Source organism: Microchirus variegatus, assembly GCF_963457635.1.
Source record: "Microchirus variegatus genome assembly, chromosome: 10".
NCBI lineage: Eukaryota > Metazoa > Chordata > Actinopteri > Pleuronectiformes > Soleidae > Microchirus > Microchirus variegatus.
Window position 1 is genome coordinate 9,918,391 of NC_139811.1, and position 20,231 is coordinate 9,938,621.

A 20,231-nucleotide genomic window follows, 5' to 3' on the forward strand; every position below is an offset into this window, starting at 1 on the left:
TCAGACTCCAAAAACTGCTGTAGAATGATAAATCAAATTCCGGCAGGGTATAAATTGTCTTAATTCTCTTTCTGTCATTCCCTTTGTTTCCTGCTCTCTTTCTTAATGAACCTTCCACCTCTTCAGCTGTTTGATCCACAGTGATGAACAACGGCAGTTAAGGATTGATCAAGTTCTGAATAGTAGAATTACATATACTATAACACACACATACACACACACGTATACACATCATTGATGTAGGTATTCATCTCAGGATACTTCTATTCATTTGGACAGCCTAAACAAATCATAATACCAGGTTTTGGTTTTCATGAGGACACCTGGCCCTTTCACTGTTTATACCAGAAAAGGTACTAAAGGGGTAACACAGACATAGAGAAAGGTGTGTGGAAGCTGTAGGTTGTCAAACCTTCGATGCCGAATGCTGAGTCCATAGGTGCAGCAGTTACCCTTCAGGTCAAACTATTGATCATTCTGTGAGAAATACACACGTACACATATGCAACAAGCAAGCCTTGCTGACTAAATAAGGTTCACTCCCAAACATTGATGTTGCGCTTGAAGCTACAGAATAATAGATGGCAACACTAGCAATAGGGACATAAAAGATGCGCACACAGGCTTTTGTTGAATCACAGCATTAACAAATCAGGCACATGTTCATAGATAGATGCTTGTATTCATGCCTACACAAACACTAAAGGTCTGAACGCACTCCACAAGAACAGATTCACATTTGTTTTTGTTCTCGCGGTGGCAAGAACAAGAACATTCGGACAACTTGCTGAGTGTGATTATACGTGCAGAGGAGAAAATCGATTTAGTGGCCGCGTACGTCTGACTGAGCGAACGGCGAGATTGGGTCGGTGAGATGGATTGTGTTGTGGTTCTGTATGTTTTGTGTCTGCTGTTCATGTTCTCTGTGATACAAATTAGACGTAGCATGGCTCTTGTGATTGCTGTGTTGTGTGATTTCTGGCAAATGTACTGCAGTTTATACGTCCTCTCCTACTTCCGAGTCAAAGACTGGGGGAGGAAATTTTGGTGCATGTGCAGAAGTCTGACTCCAGTCCGACTAAGCCTATACATGCAGGAGTAATCAGACTATAAATCGCATTATCCAGGTATGTTAGTCCGACTAAGACTAGCTCGATTTTAGTCGGACTAACCTTTATGCATGACATTAACGAAACTGAATTATTGCCTAAGTCCTGAATTACTGTGCAGAAATCTGACTCCAGTCCGACTAAGCATATACATGCAGGAGTAATAGGACTAACATGTATACATGACATTAAGAAAACTGAATTATTGTCTTAGTCTGACTAAAATCAGACCTTTAACATGCATGTTAAACACACAGATTGACACACTGACTTCTTCGGAGTTTGGCTTATGCATCTTGTGGCAAATATTCTTGTGATAGCATGATAAAAAAGACCTTGAACACTGGATAAGTTGGAATTGAAGACAGAGACAGTCTCGTATGACACAGTTTGTGGTGAGTGAATAGCTTAGAAGCCAAAACCTTGTTCAGAAACAACATTTTTGAAGGGGCTTTGTTGATGCTGCAGAGCTGCTGATATTAGACAAGCTGCTATTTTCCATGTGAGGGAGGCATCCATGTTACTTCTAATTAAACAGCCCTTGAAGAAAAAATATTACCCACACTTCACTCTAGAACCACGGTTAAATTTTGGCAATAATAATCTACAACCCAGGATGGTACAGGAAAGTCTTTCTCTGTGGTGATTCATGTGATCCTTCAGAGAGAGAGCGAGAGAGAGAGAGCCACACTTCAAACGATTTATTAGGCCTGTTCTCCCCGAGAAGTCATGAATGATACAATTTGTTCAAAGGCGCACTCAACCTGTTCAATTATCAACTACACTCTGCACTATCTCCTGGACAAAAGTGCACTGCAGAAAAAACTGCAGTCGAGTCATGGGTGAACTCTTTTCAACCCAGGAATCAAAATGAAAACCTTTTTCTCAGAGCATAAATTTAAACGCCCGGTGACATTTCCTTGTTACGTTTAGATAAGACGACATTGGCTCTCTGAGCTTGACAGAAGTAAAAAATGACTTAATTAAAACATCTTAACTGTCACTGCTTCCGCATGCAACAGCAGGAGAATGGACTGAATAAATGTGTTTTTATCTCGCCAGATCATACTGTGATTGTAGGTGTGCACTTAATTGTGTAATAAGTCGTGAAACCATGGTAGTGGAGCGATGCACCTGAAATACTGGAGCCTTAACTTGTCTTGATTATGGTTTCTCTGTGGATGGCTGCTCCCTTCTTTGCAACAAACATCGTCGCAATTCACTTCATGAGGGTTATAATTCTGTTGACGGTGTTCAATTCAACATTATGGTGCTTTTCACTGACTCCCTTTTTAAAAAACACAGTTTTTTCTGTTCCATTTAAACCCTGTGAGTGAATTCAGGCTACACCTCTCTGAGTCAGTGTTAGCAGTGTTCACTAAAGCTGAGTTATACTACTCTACTTTCAGGGGATTGCTGTGCTTTTTACACTCTCTGACTTGCTAGGCGTTGTGAATTCTAACTACGCTCCCGACAGTCGATAGGTCTTATATTAAAAAGTGAACGTAGTATTATAGTTTGCTGGAGGAGGCCTATCTGGAAGTAAAAATGAAAAGCCACCAGGGTTGCAGACTTTACTGGTTGCAAAACCAAGTCTGTTAGAATGGAGGTCAATGGGAACATGACCCTACTTCCCGTTTATTTTAACATTCGGAGGAGTTTATCGTCTCATTATCTCGTTTAAGGTCTTCTTCAATGATGCGTTGAGTCAATTTTGTAAATTAAGCTCCCATTTAGAGGAAATGTATGAATTTCCGATATCAATATCAGCATGGTGCTTGTTAAATCACGAATGTCAAGGCTTCAAAATGCGAGGTCAAATTCTTACAGGTGACGTCACTTCTGCTTGTGTGTGAAGTGACGACATGGTGAAACGAGGCTTCTTCTTTTTTTGTCTCTGGGCCAACACTGCTGAAAATGTCTTCTCCCAGTGTGTCTGTAATCTCTGCTTTTGTCTCCATTTTGTCCGTAGCACGCTGGATTCAGCTGCAACTGCAATGCGGCTGCTCCCAGTGCACAGCATATACTGTTAGCCAGTTAGCATTAGTTGAGTTAATGGACCGTTTACTCTGAGGGGGAAACTTCTACTGTCCATAAAGAGCGAAGTAAAAATGTGGCGTCTGCAGCGTGTGACAGCAGAGCAGGTGCTGCTTTCTTTAACATTCACTTAATATAGTATCAACAAAGGTATGGACGTGAAGCCGCCTGTGACAGACATTAGTGGTCTGTTGATATTCAACACACACACAACGCTGCTAACACATTTCCCTGAGCACAGTACACTTCAAGGTCACACACTTCTTTGTGCATTTATTAACATGCATCTGCACTTTTAGAGCTGTTGTGTATGTACATGTTTTTATACTCGCATTATGTGTAGAGGAGGGTTACATGTAACATACATGCTGAAGCATGTGTGAAAATCAATGTCCTCTTTAATTTCTGCCATTCGTCTTCACTGTGACTGCAGTAAATCTTCACTGTGGACAAAGCCGATGCTTTGTCTTGCTCGTCGAGATAAAAAGGATTTTTTCCTGTTGCAATGAATTTTCAATTAAGCTACTAATCACTCTGTGTGTATCGAGTCAAAATTCAGTATTGTTCTTCATGACAAAAAAGTTAAATGGGCTGTTTGAACAAGAGCTTCTCTCATTTGTTTTGTTAGTTTACTGTCAAATTCATATTGTGTGTGTGTGCAGCCACAATAATGATGTACACAGTAATTTTTCTCTTGCATTATTGCAAATTACCTCCCGTTTTTGAACGGGTTAAACGTTATATTTATTCAACATGATCATATTGATTGGTTGCATTGTCAGTGTGAACATGTATTATCATCACTCGCGCACAAACAGCTGTTATAGAGATGCCAGCATCTGACTCTGTCTGCAGAGAAAAGGTGAGCAGCATTCATAAGCAGCATGTGCATCTGCTCTGCCATGTGGGGCTTTATGGCTTGTGTTCAGGCACCATCTTGAGTTGCATGTTTAGGATGCAACTTCAGCCTAATAAACAAAATAGACATGGCAGGCAAATATTGACTTGTGTTAACATACAACAGGATACGCAGGATTGATAACAGTAAGAGCATAAAGCTCGGTTTTTACTCAGAATAGTGAGAATAACGTGTGTGATGAACACAGGGGCTCTGAATTTTTTTGCTATATCTTGCTGGTTGGTGCTAAAACAACCTCTAAATTTTTATATTACGTATTACTTACTGAAGGCATCCAAAAAGGAAGTTGGTCAGAAAAAGTCAAATTTTCAATATAAAGGACAATTTGGTTTTCTTAATGTAAATGCGTTAGTCCGACTAAAATCGAGCTAGTCTTAGTCAGACTAACCTTAGTCAGACTAACATACCAAGATAATGGGATTCATAGTCCAGTTACTCCTGCATGTATACTCTTATCGGACTGGAGTCGGACTTGACGTTCTGTTTCCTCCATGGTCTTTGACTCATAAGTTTTATTGTGCGATTAACCAACAATATTACTGCAATTACAAAAATATTATTTTCTCAAAGTCTCTTTCACTACTTTAAAGGTGCATTATGTAATAAATCTAAAGCAACTGACTATAAAATCCTCCTAATACGTCACAGAGACTCAGGAATAATGTTCATATAACAAACTGAACTCACCAACAACAACAGTACAGCCACAATATTTGCATTAAAACAAATGACTGAAAAATCATTTTTATGTTTTGAAATCATGTTTTGGCATGTGGCGCCACCTACCTCTGTCTACCAATCATTGCAGTCAGTGGAGTCTCAGCTGCCGAGCAACCACGGGTTGTACCAAAAACCTCGGTATTTTTGAATTTGAATGTAGTAACCGTTTTTGGCCACATTCTTACATATGGCACCTTTAATGTAGCCTATTACACATTTTATGAGGTGTGTGAAAGCAAAAAGGCTGATAAAGTGATGATAGTTCATATCATAGATGTCAGGTCAGTATTATCATAGCTAAGAGAGAGCCAATACTGACCTCCAGAGATTTATTCAACCTGTCCTTGTTGAGGGACAGATGCACAGCGAGATGACTGACTGTCTCCTGTCACCACACTCGTTCATCTTTTCTCTAAATCGTATCATACACAGCTTCTGGAAATCCAATTGTTTGTCTTCACCTGTGTCAGGCCATCGTTCCTCTGTGCAGAGTCAGGTCAATCATTATCCTGTCGTCGCCGTCGTTTGATATCTTTGTACCTTTTGACAGAGGTTGTGTGTCACCCAAGATCCCGCAGGCCCTGCGTTGTATCAAAATGTGCCCGATGTGTGAAACCTCATATCTACACATGATCTGATTGTTCAGAGTCAGAAGAATAAGATCTGACTCTGTGATTCTGTATTTAAACACAGAGCGATGGTGAAGCACGCGTGTCCTGTTGCCCTGAGCGTCAGGCAAACAAACACACAGTGGACAGCACAGGAGATTGGATTTCTTATTAACAGGCAAATGAATCCTCATTTTGCTGTCAACACATCACCCCCAACCCCGTGCTGTCTCATTCTCAGTTTTTCTTTCTTTCTCATATTTTGTCTTTTTTCTCCATCCATCTCTGCCTTTTCATGTTCCCTTCACCAATCTAATCGTCCATTTTTTTGTCATGGGGGCCACTTTTCAATCTGAGACAGAAAAATGGAAAAAGACAACCACTGAGACACAGTAATATAATAGAAAAAAAAAGATAATGCCACAGAATATAACTTTGTGTGTGTCAGGGTAACTTTCCGAGTTACAAAATCCCTTCAACGGCATATTCTGTTTTCTTCGGCATATTCTATTTTATTTTCCGTCCAGTGTCATGGAGTTGATTCAGTGAATACTAAAGCATCCACAAATGGCCTCATTATTGAAATATAAGCACCACATTAAAATCTTTTTCGATTTAGATTGGTTAGGTTTTTTTGTTTCAAAAGCTCTCGCTCGACTCAAACTGAACTTGGCGTCTCGACGTCAGTATTTATTCCGCACACTTTCCAGAGTCTATAAAGCCTATCACTGAAATGTCAACACTTGAACGCTGCCCTAAACTCAATAAATCAGGCAGACTGACTTTATCTGAAACCACCTTCTGATCAGAATACGCTGAAGGTTGGTGAGCTGTTCCTCCCGCATAATTTGATCAGATGTGAGGGCAGAGAGGAAACAGTCGGCTTTGTGCCAGAGACCAAAAAAAACACAATCTCATTACATGAAATGTAACAGCAACCACCTTTTATCCTGTTCAGATTGGATCATTTGAGCACTATTTAAATAACGTGTGTGATGGGGAAATACATGCAGCCGAGCAGGAGGGGAAATTAATTGCAAATGTAGATTAGAATCAATGAGCAGATACTGATTTGGTAGACTTTGAATATCAATGTTTTGAAAGGCAGTCGAGCAGCAACAAATTTTATCAAAAGGGAAGCAGACGGATAAGCAGCCTGTAAGAGGTCTTTCAATCAAAACTACATTCCTGTATAGTCAAGAGGATATAGCATGGTGAAGACTTAGGGGGCCAGCAGCAATTAATTTTACACAATTTAGAGCAGTCGTATTATATCCCATTTCTCCAAGTTAACCTAGTTCCCTGGTGTCCTAATGAATAAAAGAAAAGTACAATGAACCTTAAGGGACAGGAAATGACATCAGCCACAGAGGCTACTGGGAGCTAACAGCAGTTAGCATTTGAAAAAGTGATCATTTGCAGGCTCTAGCAGGCACATTGCCGTCATATGTAACATGTATCCACTGGACAGATAAATCCTCCGAGGCTGGAAGTTTGTGTAGAACTCTGTGCTGCACTGTGGAGCCAAGAATAGAACTTTTTGCGGGCCTTCCGGATTTCGGATACTATTGCCCTTGCCAGCACTCTCGCGTGTTTTACGGACAAAGGGGGAGCGCCACGAGACAACATTTCCAGAAATGTTAAAAGTTGATTTTGCATAATATGTCCCCTTTAATACTTCTAATATCATTACAACAAGTTAAAGCCAAAAAGTCAAGTGCAGACATTTTCATAACACTGTCTGGAGGGGTTTTAAATCAGAATGCATGTCTGCAAAAGCTGGTTCCCTCAAACTACCAGCTCTCTCAAGTTTACCTTTCTGGATAATGTCTGCTTATGTGAGCTCATGTGAAAACAAAGCAGGTAAAGCATGTCATAACTGACGGGTAGTAAAGCCCTTCAGACATCCTCCTGCTGTGAAGAACACGACAGTGCAGACAATTTCTTTCTGCTTCTTTCCAAACTGTCTGAAAACAGCTCCTCCATTTACATTGTGTAAAATAATCATTTAGTGGAGTTTTTACTCAATTAATTCAGTTTTAAAACTCAAAACATGAGTTCAAGGTAATGTGACTGCACTCAAAACACATTGAATTGTTTTATAGTATGTATAATATGAAGTGAAATGCATAAATCTAATTATTGGGCCGAAATATTTATTTGCCTTCTGCTAATCTCCTTCCTCTTTTTCATACTCAAAGCCAAGCTGGAAAGCAAGTTTTTACAGTGTGTTATGTCAGAATAAGACTATTAAACAGTTTCTACTGCACCAGGAACCACATGCCGTACAAAGCGAAGACCCTCAAGAGCGCTGTCGAGCGAGCAGAGCTTATTATTGTGATTACCTTTATAGATATGATCATGGTGAGTTTGCGCTCCAGTGGAACATAAACACACACATTAAGGCTGTAAATGGACCTGCGAGGAAGGGTTTTGGATTTTCACATTTGTATTCCAGTCAACTCTAAAGCCTTAAAAAACAGTCTGATTCAGATTCTCCGAAGAAATCACACGAGCCAGTTGTTTTAATGACTGAGAGGCACGGATAATCAGATAAACTGAAGCAGTGGGACAACAGGGACTGACATTCTGATGCTGCTCGCCTAAGAGAAGGATGTGTTAGGTTATTAAGTTTGTGCTGTCACCATCGGGGAATCTACGATTCGGTTTTTCATGTTTCTTGCAGCCTGATGGTTTATCTTGTCAGGCGGTACCTATGTAGGCTTGTTTTAAATCATTTAACTTCTCTCAAACAATGTCCATACCCCATCTAACATCAGCACTCTGTGTAGAGATTCACAGCAGGCCCTCGATACCATTGCTATTCCCATTTTATTATTCTCTTTTGCGCTGTCTCCATTTCTTTTAATTTTGCTGCTCTTTCATCACACACACACACAGTATCTCGCTCCCAGCATTACCCGTCACTGTTCCATCACATCATCCTCTCATTCCCTGCTTCCTTCTGTCCTCCTGCTGAGCCCCTTGTCAAACTTGCAAAAGACTGTGTGCTGCTGTTGTGCGATTGTGTCTCTGTGTGTGTGTGTGTGTGTACAGTATATGTCACAAGTAAAAACCATCAGAAGGGAAAGTGTGGATATTTAGTTTTTAGGGTAAGGATTAGGATGACAAGGATACAGTTAGAGCTGAAACAATCTATCAACTATTAATAATTTATTAAATTAATCCTCAACTATTTTGGTAATTGATATTCATTTTGAAGCTTTTTTTCTTTATTAAAACAAGATTTCTGATTGTTTTAGCTTCTTCATTTCTTTGCTCCAAGTAACAAAGAAATCATTAAACCTAAATCCTTTTGGTTTGTGGACAAAACAAGACATTCGAGATCATCGTCATGTCCAGGTTTGACAAACACTGATCAACGTTTTTTTAACATGTTATGACATTTTATGGACCAAACGATTCATCAAGAAAATAATCGACAGATTAATCGATTACTAAAAATAATCGTTAGTTGCAGCTCTAGTTACAGTTTTTACAGGCATTTAGTCATGATGGTTAAGATTAGGGTAATGGGCCAGGGAATGCAGGTCCAACACCTGGTCCCTTATGACACTTTTCCACTTTACGTACCCCACGGTATGGCGCGGTACGGCTCGATTCTATCCAGCTTGGTTGCTTTTCCATGACTGCACACGGACTAGTGACTATAGACTTGTAAAGCAGTTATTTTCTGTTTAACCGACTCATTAGACTCGGTTAATTAAATAGATTAGTTCAGTACTTTGCTGCATGACCGGAGCACAGACACAGTCACTGGACTGAAATACAGTGGAAGGAGATGTGATTATAGCTCGCCGCTTGCAATTACAGGCTTTCAGCAGTGCTGTCGCTAAATACACCAGACTCTTAAATGTTAAATGTTGAGATTTTAGACATTTCCTTGCTAAATGTTGGAGATTAACGCAAGTTTTCAGGATTTTCAAGTCTTTTTAACTGATCTACAGTTCGGCATTGTTCCGTTTGATTCTTGTCTTGGATGTCGTGCTCATGGAACTTCCAACGCAGACACTCTGTTGACGTTGCCTAGACCCTCGTGAGGGCAGGTACTGACAAAGTAGCAGGTGCTATCGCTAATTGAAAAGCAAAAAAGCTTTTTGTGCCAAGCCGAGTTGAGCCGTGCTGGAACTGGGTAGTGGAAAAATGCCACTTTTTTTGTCCACATGTATGATCCGTCATAAATGTCCTTATCTGTCCATGCTCACTGTAGCACAGCTCTTTCAAGTCCAGTTTGTGGTGCATTCTTTTGTCTCGAGAGGCAATAAAGAAGACAGAAACTGTAGACACTCCGGTGGGTACCACACATACAAAACGAGAGCAAACGCCTTGCTGCTGGAGCGGAATGTGAGATGGAGCACTCGGATGTTATTTAAGTATGGATGGAAGAACAGCCATATATGTCCTTGCAGGAAATATATATAGGTGTGCTCTGCAGATACAGAACTTGGAAAAGTATGACCCAGGCGTAAGTGAATTGTAAAGGTTAGAGCGTGAACTCATTATGGTTAAAACTGATGAAAAGGTTTTGATTGTGCCGTCGACAAGCACTAGGTTTTTATGTAGCGTCCTCACAAGGATAGCTTTACTGTGTGTGTTCTGAAAGAGACAGGGCATTTGGTGGTTAAGAAGATGAAGGACTTTTAGGGGAGGAGTTTTTCATTTGCGGTGTGAGTTATGTGCCAGGAGTTTTTCTAAAGGGAATACACCGTGTGGAGGACACGGAGTGCGCCAGAGACTCTGAGAGTCAAAGGCAGAAGAGATAGGTTCACATGATTTGAATAAAAAGCAGACCGTTTTGTCTGCACCAATCAAACGACCCATGTGAGGTGATGTGACCGTTTTATTTGGCTCACACGTTACAAACCTTTTGATCTGCCAGTGTTATGTCTACTTGGCTGTGATTGGTGAAAGATAGATGGCCAAAAAAAATGCAAAACAATGCTGTCACAATGTTGTGATAAGGTGCGATCTTCACTTTGTATGCCCAGCTATCGACCGTTCCTCCCAAGAGGCTGAATGTGAGAGACATTCGTTATTCACGTCGTCCTGTCAGGCCTTTTTGAGGAGGTATAATTTCAAGTTTAAATAATTGTGATTTTTTTAATGCCTGGCCTGTTTTTATTCAAAACCAATTGCATCATTAATATGTGGTTATCTCTTTCTGTGGTTTGAAATAGTTGTCATTTTCCCCCGTTCACCATCATGTTCCATCAGGTTAATGCTCTCAGTACATCAGGTGGTGAGTGCTGAAAGAAAATGATAATCCAATCAAAAACGGGTTCCCATTACCCCCCCCAAAGAAATTACAATTTTCTGCAAATGACCTGTCTTGTTGTTTTTTCTGGTATATTCCAGTGGCTGCACGGTCACTGAGCTTCTCCAAAGCATTTCATAATTAAGTTGGAAAGGTAATAAATCTTGGGCACTTTCAAAGTGGTTTTCCCTGAAAAAAAAAACATATTTTATACAAGGGCAGTCGTACAACTAATTAGAAGTCTCATAAATAGAGTGCTTTGACAGTAACCTGGAGATATAACACCATCCCACACTGAAGGATATCAATCAGTGTTTTAGTAAACACTCACTTAACCCACACTAAAATACACACAAGAATCAAGTATACATGAATCCATCCATTCTAAAAATAAAACCATTTTTATGTTTTCACATACAGACAGAAACTTTTATGGGCTCTTTTCAGTGTAACTGAATCATTAGAATCACTTAATTAAAAAGATGAGTTCAGTCCTTCCTGCATGACCGGAGCACAGACTCTGGTCCGACACAGTTATTGAACTCCTGAACTTTCAGCAATGCTGTCGCTAAATACACCGGACCAGATTTCTAATTGTTAAATTTGAATATTTTTGGCATCAGTGGGTTTCCCAGAACCTTGACGCCAAAGGAATTAAGTCCTCAATGGACTTCAAGTCTTCAAGAACTTCCACAATGGATGAGGTGAACATAGCCCGCTTAGATTCCACGTCCCACCAAGGTGTGAGATCAGGATCTCCTGAAAAGTGGCATCTGCTGGATATTCCCAGTTCCACCTTCACTATTTGTTCAGTCTTCAGGCTGACAGCTTTCCACATGTCACTTGGTTCCAAACACAAAGTGGTACATGTGTTGGCTTCCATCAATGTCACAGAGTTGTGGGCCAAAGACAGTGACTCCCCCTCCTAGGTCTGACTCCAGAGGCGAGTCTGAGCTTCCTAAAATTGAGGTGAAGAGACATTTTCGAAGAATACCCTCAATTGCTTGTATTCTGGCCTCTTGCCTGGAAACAATTCTCTGTGGGAGATGATAACACAGCTCCACGAGGGTTGGAGAAAGAAAGTGGCCAGAAAGTGTGAGTTTAAGAAAAGAGAGGTGACAAATTAGGATGATTTATTATAGCAGTGTTTTAAAAGCATGCAGTAAGAAAAAGTGATAGGTGGACCATGATTTCCAACACTGACCCTGAAGGCCCTGGTATCGTTTTTGGAACGCGCCCAGATTTTGGAACTGTGCGCATAGAGTGCACTGGGTGCGCTTGGATAGCGCATGACCAAACTAAACTTACGCCCCATGGGCAGGTGGAGTATTAACCCTTGTCACCAGGCAGAAAAAACATTATGACAACAGAAGAAGATGTAGTCGCCAAGGATAGTCATCCGAGCCTCGACCTGGCAACCCTCGACCTGGCTGACACCCCGACTCCCCTTCCCCGACGGACATTTCAGTTGTTAGCCTCTCGAACCGGGAGCGCTAGCTTTATTTTCTTCTTTGGTAAGAATGCCTCCTATATTCTTAGCGTCCAGACTTGTGCCACCACCCGATGGTGAAGTCAGATACTACAGGACTCTGATGGGCGAGTATACCGAGGCCTTAAAGTCGTTGCAATGGGCATGTGTTGAGTGTAGAGCAAAAAAGGGAAGGACAAATGGACATCCCTCTCTTGTGTCTCTTGTCAACCAGAAATCAAGTAAATTAATGCAGAAAACAAAGAAACTGAGACAAATTTGATGAGATGACTTGATGACCAATTTACCTAGTCCATGTGGATATTGATCTGGAATGGCTGATACTGACGTTGGAGTGGTTCTTGTGTTGTTTGGTAATCAAATCACAGATGCAGAGCCAGAAAAGTGTAATAAAGAAAGTTTGCTAAGGAATTTAATCTACTTTCTTTTAATATACAACGTCAAATAAAAAGAGAGATTAGATCCAGATATGAAGAAAGTATATCAACAGGGTAATTAGTATCCCAAAGACATGGTTTGCTGCCAAGAATCGGAGGCACGGGCGTCATGTTTTATTATGCAAGTGCTTACATCGTCAAGGTCAGATTTTAATTGCACCTAATAATCCGACTGGATTCAGCTTCATGCCCGTGCTGCAGGGTACTTAGCCAGAAATGCTGATGCAGTAAAAAGCACTTGAAGTAGTCACTGATTGTGTGGATGATCACATAGTTAAGAAGTGCATTTACACACACAGTAGATGTGCGTGAACCATGAATATTTATAGACTCAACTGGATGTGGCCTCTGTTCATTGAAGGTGCATCATATATATATGTTTTTGTCATAATGAAATATGTATTAATTTTGTGCCGCTGCCACAAATTAAAGGGAATTTATATCTTTAATTTGTATGATAATATTTTATGCAAATGATTCCGTCACACTGAATGCTTATGCGTCCTTTCATCTCTGACTGTGCAACTGAGCTCAGGACTTATTCATTTAGTAGAGGAGGTACCAACAGTGATGGATGGATGGTAGGAAGAGTAATGTAACGTGTTTTTGAGTGTGATTTGAACCAAAAGATTGCTTTGTCATTTGCACATATGAAGCGTCAGTGCCTGCTCACTCGTCATAGGCGTGGCTTAGGAGAGAGATCATCGAGGTGCCATTTAATTTGGCGATAACAGACGGACGGATGGATGGATGGATGGATGAATCAATGTTTGTCATTCAAATTTATCAAAGATCAATCACACTGGTCAATGACTGCAGTCGGTTCACTTTAGAGTTCCTCTCAGAGGGAGGTAGCATTTGGCAAAACTCACCTAGGCTTCACAGAACCTCATTTTCTTAAGGTAAATCCTCTCATCTACTCCTGACCGCAGAGCGTGACCATAGTCATCATGGCTTCACATTCTTTAACACTTACAAAACAAAGCCAAATCAGCTGAAAAGCAACCATAATTCAAGTCAGATTAACCCTAAATTTCAGGATCTGCCTCATTAGGACCAGGTTATAGTTTCCATGAGGACTTCAGTGAGTGTCCAGGATCTTTCTACTGACTATAACAGTAAGAGAGTGACTCAAACGATATCCATCAACTGTATCTGTCAATTTCAAGTGGATTTGGGAAAATATTTTGCATTCTCCAAAAAAAGAGTATATTTTTAAGTGGAGTAGAAAATAATCCAATCACGTTTTTTGTTTTCATTTTGATGTTATTGAATTACCACTGACCAAAGACCAACATGAATAATTAGATTTTGTCAAATGTCTGTGCAGCTTAAAATGCCCCTGGTTTCCATCTTATATATATATAAAATATAATAAAGTTGATAAAGCTATATTTCACAGAGAAAACCAACAATATGTATAGTCCTTCATTTTTCCTATCATGTTTCACATGCAAAATAATAACCTTTCCTATTTCCTAACCCATACATACCAAAAATAAAAAATCACGATACTGGTGACATTAAAATTTAAAGAGCATGAAGCGTAAACATTTTTAATGTTTAATGGCTCAAAGCACAACACCAGCAAACGCCTATTTCCTATTTGCCGTATCTCACTATTCCTCCTTTTCTCCTTGTTTCCACTCTGCCTGTGACAGAATTAATCACATCGGGCTGTCCTGCAGACACAACTCATTTTTGAAGTCATATAATGTTGTTTATTTTATTTTATCCCCCGCGGCTTACGCTGAATGTTCAATTCCTAACAGAGCAACCGTGTAGGATCTGAGCAGAGGAAACAGACGCACATGGAAAAACCACACAGTGTAGTAGTCCATCATTTTGTCCTGATTTAGCAAAGATAATGGTTATACACAGTGGCAATAAGTAAACAATGCACATACACCTGCAGTGGCCCGGGCAGCAGATAACCTTGGTGGAGTTTGATTGACCTCCTGATTGAATCCAGAGGGGACTTTTAAATGGAAATATTGATTACACACAAAGTGATGTTGCTTTGCCCCGATGAGCCATGGATTTACGGGATAATATCTAAACATTCAATCATGTGTTGTTGTTTAAATACAGAGTGCACTGTTGTGTACATACAAAAAAGAGAACAACCAATTTAAATTGTTCCTATTTAAAGCCCAAAACCAAGAAAAATGTGTTGCTTAAATGAATCAGAATTGTAAAAATCCTCAATCTGTATTCAAGAAGACACAGCATCGTCGCATCAGCAGAGAGGCTGACATCAGATCAGCACAAGCACAACCTGTCTTACCTTTAAATAAATCAATGTGGCTCACACCTCATACAGTTCCACTGGCATCGCGCTGACTGCGGATCAATCTTATCCTCCTCATTTCAGTGAATTGTTTCTTCTCCCCTTGGACACCTTTGTGGAAAAGAAAAAAAAGAAAAAGGTGATGGAAGGAGGCTGCACTTTTCTAATGATAAAAGACTCTGTGAGGCCACACAAGTAAAGCAGTGTTCACTATCGATTGGTGTGTGTGGTTGGAGAAGTAGATAACGTGAGGCTCATACATCACTGAGGTGATGGTGGACAACAACCACACAGATATCGGCTTTATTTTCAAAACACTTCACTGTTTTGGAAATTACAGACGTGTTTTCACTAAACGGTTCTGTTTTTCACAATATATTTTTTCGGGTCTGTTTTTACAAAAAAAAAAAAAATCAGAGTCTGTTTTTACGAAACTTCTGTTCAGGATCTGTTTTTACAATATATTTTTTTTTTGCGGGACTGTTTTACGAAATGTTTGTTTCGGGATCTGTTTTTGCGAGATTTTGGCTGATTTTAAAAGATATTTTTTTTCTGTGTCTGGTTTTACGAGATTTTGCTTCCGGGTTCTGTTTTTATATATATTTTTCCGGTTTGTTTTACGAAATTTTTCTTTCCAGATCTGTTTTTACGATGTATTTTTTTCAAGTCTGAGATTTTCTTTGTGGTCTGTTTTTACGTGATTTTTCTTTCCGGGTCTGTTTGACAAGATTTCGGAAAAACATACAATCATGAAAAAAACGGCCCTTTAAAAATGCAATACGTTTCCATAGGAAATAAAGTTTTATCAAAAAATAAATAAATAAACATGCTATGAGTTTTTCATCAACATTACTGGACTGTATTATGTATCGTTAATGTGATCCATCTCATTATCAAATCTCTCTTAGGTCATTAACTGACTGATGATTTCCCCACACTATTGTAAACATAATGGGATATATTATGCTTTAATGGATTTTTGCTTTAAATGCAGCCAAATAAAAGCTTAGTGTTATCGACTGTGGGGCACATGGGATGACGGTATGATACTGCAACGGGCGATTTATATGATGGGGAAAATCCAAAAAGTTTTTCCAGTGTAGGAACAAGAAGATTCTTGTATTCTCCTGTGGTATCTGAGACTCGACAGGATAACAGGACACCTCGATGGCCCGTTAAACCCCTGCTGACTCGGCTCTTGGCTTCATGCCTCATACGTTTTCTGTAACAGCTCAGTGATAAAATAAACACTTCTTTCTATGGTCACCACATTGTTCCTTCCAAGATCCTTTAGGCGAAGGAAAAGTTTTCTTTTTTGTATTTTCTTTAAAGCTAGTAAATGTAGGCTGGATGATCACTGGGACAATAGTCGAATGCTGAGTTTCATGTCAAATTACCGTTAGGGAAATCTCTGCGTTAGAAGTGAAACGATAAGGTGACACAAACACTTCCCCACTTATTTAATTATAGATAATTGTTGGCCACATCTTTTTTTACACTGTGGAGATGAACAGCGTCATTTTCCAATCCAATTGTATTTATAAAGCACATTTTTAAACCACAGGGTCTAATGAGGGCTAAAAGACGCACATAAAAGCCACATTTAAAAACAACAATAATAATAAAAAATAGAAAATAGGCTAAGACACGCATAAGAAACAACTCACTCTCGGTTAAAAGCCAACGAAAATAAATGTGTTTTTAAAAGAGTGTTTTAGGCCTGCCCGATGTGGAGTGGGAGCTCATTCCACAATTTATTAAACTATTTTATTCGTAAAGCAACTTGAACAGATGCTCAAAGACGCAACAACAAAGTGATACAAGCAGAAAGCACTTAAAAAAGATAATCCACATTCCACATTCAGATGGAAAACCTTTAAGTAAATAAATCCATTAAAAGCTCTGAACAAGATGGGTTTGAGCTGTGTTTTGAATTTTGATGTTGAAAGAAGTGGAGTACGGTCTCAGATGTGTTTGAGGAGCCAGTTATTATCCTACCTAACATCTAATCGTCTCAATAATCAATAATATAATTACGAAATAGTTTTCATTTGAATCCCTATTCTCCGTCTCTGAAACTCTGCTGATATTGACATTTCTTTGTATTCTACATGTTCTGGTTGTCTGCTCCATTTCAAGCCAGTGACCACCGGTAAAATACGAGGAAGTCTTGAAAGTTTGGTTTTTAATCTCGTCCTCTCTCTGTTCCTCTCGTCCTCTCTCTGCCTCCTTCTCCATGTGTTTCTCTTTCACAGCTAAGATGGCCATGAACAGCATCCTCAATACTGATGACATCAAGAAGGCTGTAGATGCATTCAAAGGTGAGTCGAAAAATCATACAAATCCAACACCTGGTTTGGTAGTATGTGTTCCTTGGGCAAATCTCAACAAAGAATTGTTTGTGTTTGTGTGTATAGCTGCGGACTCCTTCGACCATAAGAAGTTTTTTGAGATTGTCGGTCTGAAGACTAGGCCCTTTGACGACGTGAAGAAGATCTTCATGGTGCTAGACGCTGACAACAGCGGCTTCATAGAGGAGGAGGAGCTGAAGTGAGATGAACGTCGACAAGCACACATCTCGCCGCACACAAAGCATTCGACAGCGACATTCACTCACTCACTCACCTTTCTTTTTTTGCTTTTTCAGATTCGTCCTGAAGGGTTTTGCCAAAGATGGCAGGGACCTGACAGACAAAGAAACCAAAGCATTTTTAAAAGCAGCCGACAAGGACGGAGATGGCAAGATTGGAGTCGAAGGTAAAAAAAAAGAAACGTCAAAATGACAATAAAGTCTTATTCTAAGGTTCAGTTAGGATCAATTCATCAGAGTAAGCAAAAAATTTATTTTTAGGCATTAAATGGCATCACTGTTCAATTGATGTTATTCTCCTCTGTACAAATTGAACCACATAACCACAAGGTTCACCCTAATTATATCAGTAAAGTGCAGTAGACGGATACAAAGGCAATGCATTGTTTGCAGCCATATTAACAGACCGTATATTAATAGTTGGGGGCAGAGACAAATGTGTGACTTTATACAAACCTTGTATCCCAGGTCATTTATCAGGAGTGGAATTAGCGAGTGTGTAAATTAGGTTAAACATGATAAATGGTGCATCCTGTACCCAGAGTTATTATCAGTTCATACATGAGCACAACAAGCAGATTTGTGCCGAGTTATAAGACTGATTCACACTTATTCACTATATATTAATGATTCATTAAACCCAAAGTAACTTAAGGACTGAATGAAAAAAACATTCTACTCTTCTTCCTGTTTTCTTCTTCTTCTCTTGCAGAATTTGCAGCCATGGTGAAAGAATAACTCGTCACCTCGTGTGACCGACCTGTCCTCTTATCCACCGCTGCATCCCCTCACCCAATGACTCCCCCTCTGACCCCCTCCCCGAGCACCAACACCTCACCCGTACTTAACTCCTAGCCCACTTAGACTGCAGCTGCTCCATGCTACACACACACACAGCGCTGTGTGCCCCTGCCTTCTATACCCACACCGTCCACTCCTCAAATACCCTATCATCTCTATTCATGCTCTTTATTTTATCCTTTTTATACAAACTATTCTTGTTTGTGTTAAGATGTAGAAAAAAAAAATTGCCTGCAGGAATAATACGTCATATTTTAAAGCATAAAGTAGAAAAGAAAACAGAATAATGAATAGAGAGAGAGAGCCTCATCCCCTTCTGTGTTTCTAACGTCATCTTCCTTATCTTATTTTTCTTTCTTTCCTTCCCCCTCGCCCTCTTTCTTTTCCCCTTATTTTCAGTTTTTCTCTTCTCTCTGCCCGTCCTGTATTTGCTTCGCTCGGTATCATCGCTCCCCTTTATCCACACATCTCTAACTCATTCATTCGTGTCCATCCTCCTCTCTGGTAATGAACTGTTGTAAAACATACCAAAAGAAGAAAGAGGTCAAGCTGTGAAAGAATATAGTAAAACAAAAATAAAACAAAGCCTCAAGAACACTGACACTCTGACTCTTGTGATTTCTTCCTTCAATAGAGCTCTGGTAGCTGAATTATACGTCAGAACAGTCAGATCCAGAGCGACTGATGTGAATCACTGCTACGAAACATAGCGCAAATAGTGGATGGGAGCTAACAAGCTATGGATTTCATCGTTAACTCTCTGTAAATAATGGACTAACGGTCTAAGTGACGTTCAAGTCTGCACCACATTATCTTTAGCCTGCGAGACTACACTTTGAACGTTTGTCACAAAGCCAGATTGCGTCCATTTGTTTCCCTCCGGGCTCTTGTAAACTTTCAGTGACTCTCTGCAGTAACATGAAGGGGAAGTTAATCTGGAAGTCGAAGGTGTCAGGATACACCGCAGCGCTGGAATAATGTCCTGCTCCTGGGCTGTTTTCAAACTCGTAAAGCTTGTGCAGCACGTCGGGGAGCATTATAAGGATCAGATATAGTATGTCAAGTTTAGCAAAATATATCGGTTGATTTCAGTGGATTTAAAATGCTTAGTGAACTCTGTCCCGTTTATTGTTGCCGCATCTAATGTACATTGGACGCAACGCTAATTTATCGCGCGACAAATATACAAAACTTTACAAAATCTTGCTGCCCGGGACAATGCGATAGCCAATCACTTTATCTCTTGTGGAAACGTCTGCAGAGAAGAAACCACCTTGCGTCAGCTAGTGCCAGCTATCACAACAGCAACACAACAGCTAGCTAGCGCCCGCTATCATAACAGCACCATATGGAACTTCGGGAGCTCCGTACGGATGAGAGCCGCTTCCGTTGTTACTTTGGTACGACGAGCTCCCGAAGCTATGGGGTAGGGTAAGGGTTAGGGTTAGGGTTAGGGTTAGGGTAAGGGTTATATAAGGGGTAGGGTCCTATGTTCCCTGGGTCCTTTTGGGTGAACAGCGGGGAACATAGAACCCTTTTTTAGAGAAAGGGTCCTATGTTCACCGGTCACATACAAAGCGGGGAACATAGATACAGTCCCCTAGCGCGCCCATCGCGTCACAAAATGTAGGCGATGGGCGTCGTAGAGCGAGCTCGGTGACAAATCGCGTTCGGGCTGCCAACATGGCGGTTCATAGTGACCAAGTCATGTGACTTGTGAAGCTCTATATGATTCTCTTTCCTTCCTTCCTTCCTTCCTTCCTTCCTTCCTTCCTTCCTTCCTTCCTTCCTTCCCAAATGAATCATATCTTAAAATTAAGAGCTTTTGTCCTAATGATTCCCCACTTTCGTTTTGAAGCTGTAGCTAGGTCACAGAGGAGCCTCTCTTCCTGTCACCGTTTACTTTGCAGTCGTAAATCTAACTCCACTGAAGGAGGGGGAATAAGGAGCGAGAGG

The 20,231-nt window shown here is 40.3% G+C and overlaps 1 protein-coding gene across 1 annotated transcript; it reads left to right on the forward strand.

Moving 5' to 3' along the window:
- Positions 1–17,144: 17,144 nt before the first annotated feature.
- Positions 17,145–18,212, forward strand: pvalb6 (parvalbumin 6; the record flags this gene model as incomplete). The annotated part of the gene is made up of 4 exons (XM_083896603.1): positions 17,145–17,205; positions 17,302–17,434; positions 17,532–17,641; positions 18,187–18,212. 4 exons carry the CDS (start codon positions 17,145–17,147, stop codon positions 18,210–18,212), a joined length of 330 nt encoding a protein of 109 aa, XP_083752729.1.
- Between the last annotated feature and the right edge of the window lie 2,019 nt (positions 18,213–20,231).